Source organism: Malurus melanocephalus, unplaced genomic scaffold (genome assembly GCF_030028575.1).
Source record: "Malurus melanocephalus ecotype Western Australia unplaced genomic scaffold, MMel_1.1 scaffold_2346, whole genome shotgun sequence".
Taxonomy (NCBI): Eukaryota; Metazoa; Chordata; class Aves; order Passeriformes; family Maluridae; genus Malurus; species Malurus melanocephalus.
The window spans coordinates 6,309-8,719 of record NW_026625578.1 but is presented as its reverse complement, the minus strand read 5'-3'; the positions used below and the strand labels follow the sequence as shown (position 1 = coordinate 8,719).

Genomic DNA, 2,411 nt, shown 5'->3' with positions numbered 1-2,411 from the left:
CTGTAGTTTATCCCATATTTGGGGTTTTTAGGGTGTCCCAGCCCCGTTTTCCCGTTGTTTTCCCGTAGTTTTTGGGGTTTTTGGGGTCTCCCCACCTCCATGCGCTGGTCCAGCTGCAATCTCCGCTCCCACCACTCCTGACGGTCCGTGACCCCGTTGGCCTCGCGCTGACCCCGCTGGATCAGGTCGAGTTCCTGTAGGATGGAGCTCAACGGGGCCTGGAATGGGATCAGGGATTTGGGATCAGGGATCGGGGATTTGGGGCTGGGGATTTGGGATCCCAGTCCTGGGCACTGCGGGTCCCAGGGAGAGGAGGAAGACAAGGATGATCCCAAACCCCGCACCCCAAATCCCAAAGGAAAGGAGGAAGATGAGGACGATCCCAAACCCCAAACCCCAAACCCCAAATCCCAAAGGAAAAGAGGAGGATGAGAACGATCCCAAATCCTAAACCCCGCACCCCAAACCCCGCTGACCCGTCCGTTCCCGGTCCCGATGCGGACGCTCAGCGGTTCCCTGTCCCTCTCCAGGCGCGTCAGGAGCAGCGCGGCCCCAAAACCATCGGGGGTGGCACTGGCCAGGGACAGCTGGACCACGGTGACACCTGGGGACATCCCAAATTGGGGAATTGCACCCCAAGAAACCCTAAAACCGGGGCAGTTTGGGGTTTCTCGTTGGGATTTGGGACTGACCTTCGGGAATTTCCCGGAGCTGCTCCCGGAACCGCTGCGGCTCCAACCCCGCGGGGCCGAACTGGAAAAGCTCCTCGAGCTCGTCGAGAATTTGGGGTTGGGTTTGGGTTTGGGTTTGGATTTGGGATTGGGGTTCAGTTTGGGGTTGGGTTTGGGGTGGCAGAGGGTCCCGGCCCCACAGCTGCTCCGAGCCGTCACCGCCTCCTCCCATTGCTGCCTCCTTGCGCTGCTTCCTGTGGGGAATGACCCCAAAAATCCCATAAAGTGAGGATTTGGGGTTTGGGGATTTGGGGATTTGGGATCAGCCCCGCCCCAGGGGGTTTGGGATGGGGATTGGGATGTCCTTGATGGACTTTGGGATGGGGACAGCAATGGGGACAGCAGGACAGGGACATTGGGATGGGGACAGTGGGATGGGGATATTGGGGACATCGGCATGGGGATTTAGGCCGGGGACAGCAATGGGGACATCGGGATGGGGACACTGGAAGGGGATTTGGGATGGGGACATTGGGGTGGGGACACCGGGATGGGGACACTGCAAGGGGATTTAGGCCGGGGACAGCAATGGGGACATTGACAGTGACCCCAGTCAGTGCCACCCCCCCACCCCGCTGTCATTGTCACCCACCGTTGGCGGGCGCGGGCGCTGGCCAGCAGCTGGTGACGCGCGGTGACACCCAGGGACTCTGCCAGCAGCGCCGCCACCGCCAGCGGGTCCCTGTCCCCGAGGGCCAGCGCCAGCAGCTGGCACAGGCGGCGGTACAGGGACCCTGGGGGACAGTGACAGATCCAGGAGAGGCCATCACGGAGCAGGGACACCACGAGGGACAGTGTGGGGACACCTGGGGGACAGAGAGAGTGACAGAGAGTGACAATGGGGACAGAGAGTGACAATGGGGACAGGGAGCCCGGGGGACAGTGACAGATCCAGGAGAGGCCATCACGGAGCAGGGACACCACGGGGGACAGCGCGGGGACACCTGGGGGACACAGAGAGTGACAATGGGGACAGTGACAATGGGGACAGAGTGACAATGGGGACAGTGACAGATCCAGGACAGGCCATCACGGAGCAGGGACACCACGGGGGACAGTGCGGGGACACCTGGGGACAATGGGAAAAAAAGGGGAAAAAAGGGAAAAAGGGAAAGGAAGGAAAATTCCTGGAGAAATCAGGACACGGCAGCCACAGCTTTCGCTCCCCAAAATTCCCAAATTCCTCCAAAATTCCCAAATTCCCCCAAATTCCCCCAAATCCCCCAAATCCCGGATCTCACTGGGCTGGGCGGAGGGGATGGATCCCGCTGGATTTGGGGTCACTCCGCTGTCCCCGTTGTCCTCGTTGTCCTCATTTTCTGGGATGTCCTCGATGGTCTCATCTGGAAGTTTTGGGGTCAGAAAGGGGCAGTTATAGGGTCACAAAGGGGCCATTTTGGGGTCACAGAGATGGGGATCCCCCCCAAATCCCCCAAACTCACCCTGGGGCAGCGAGAACAGCTCCAAGCTCAGGTCTCCCTCCTCCTCCTCCTCGGGGGCCCTCAGGGGGTCCCGCTCCTCGACCTCCGAAAATTCCCAAATCCCCTTTTCCTCCAAAATTCCTCTTCGGGGGATCCCCCCCCTCTCCCGGCTGCTCCTTTTCCCCCAAATTTCCACATTTTCCGTTTGGGGTTTTTCGTTTTCCACATTTTCCATTTGGGATTTTCCTTTTCTCCCCTT

At 59.9% G+C, this 2,411-nt stretch overlaps 1 protein-coding gene across 1 annotated transcript in view; it reads right to left on the bottom strand.

Annotated features, from left to right (window-relative positions):
• Positions 1-2,411, bottom strand: part of LOC130587734 (separin-like) — a 6,743-nt gene that overhangs the window by 2,188 nt on the left and 2,144 nt on the right. Inside the window, exons 2-7 of the mRNA XM_057388709.1 lie at positions 2,174-2,408; positions 1,973-2,074; positions 1,324-1,537; positions 693-925; positions 477-604; positions 43-218 (exon numbers count right to left, since the gene is read on the bottom strand). Coding sequence (XP_057244692.1) covers positions 43-218; positions 477-604; positions 693-925; positions 1,324-1,537; positions 1,973-2,074; positions 2,174-2,408 — 1,088 coding nt within the window. The remainder of the gene's footprint in view (positions 1-42; positions 219-476; positions 605-692; positions 926-1,323; positions 1,538-1,972; positions 2,075-2,173; positions 2,409-2,411) is intronic.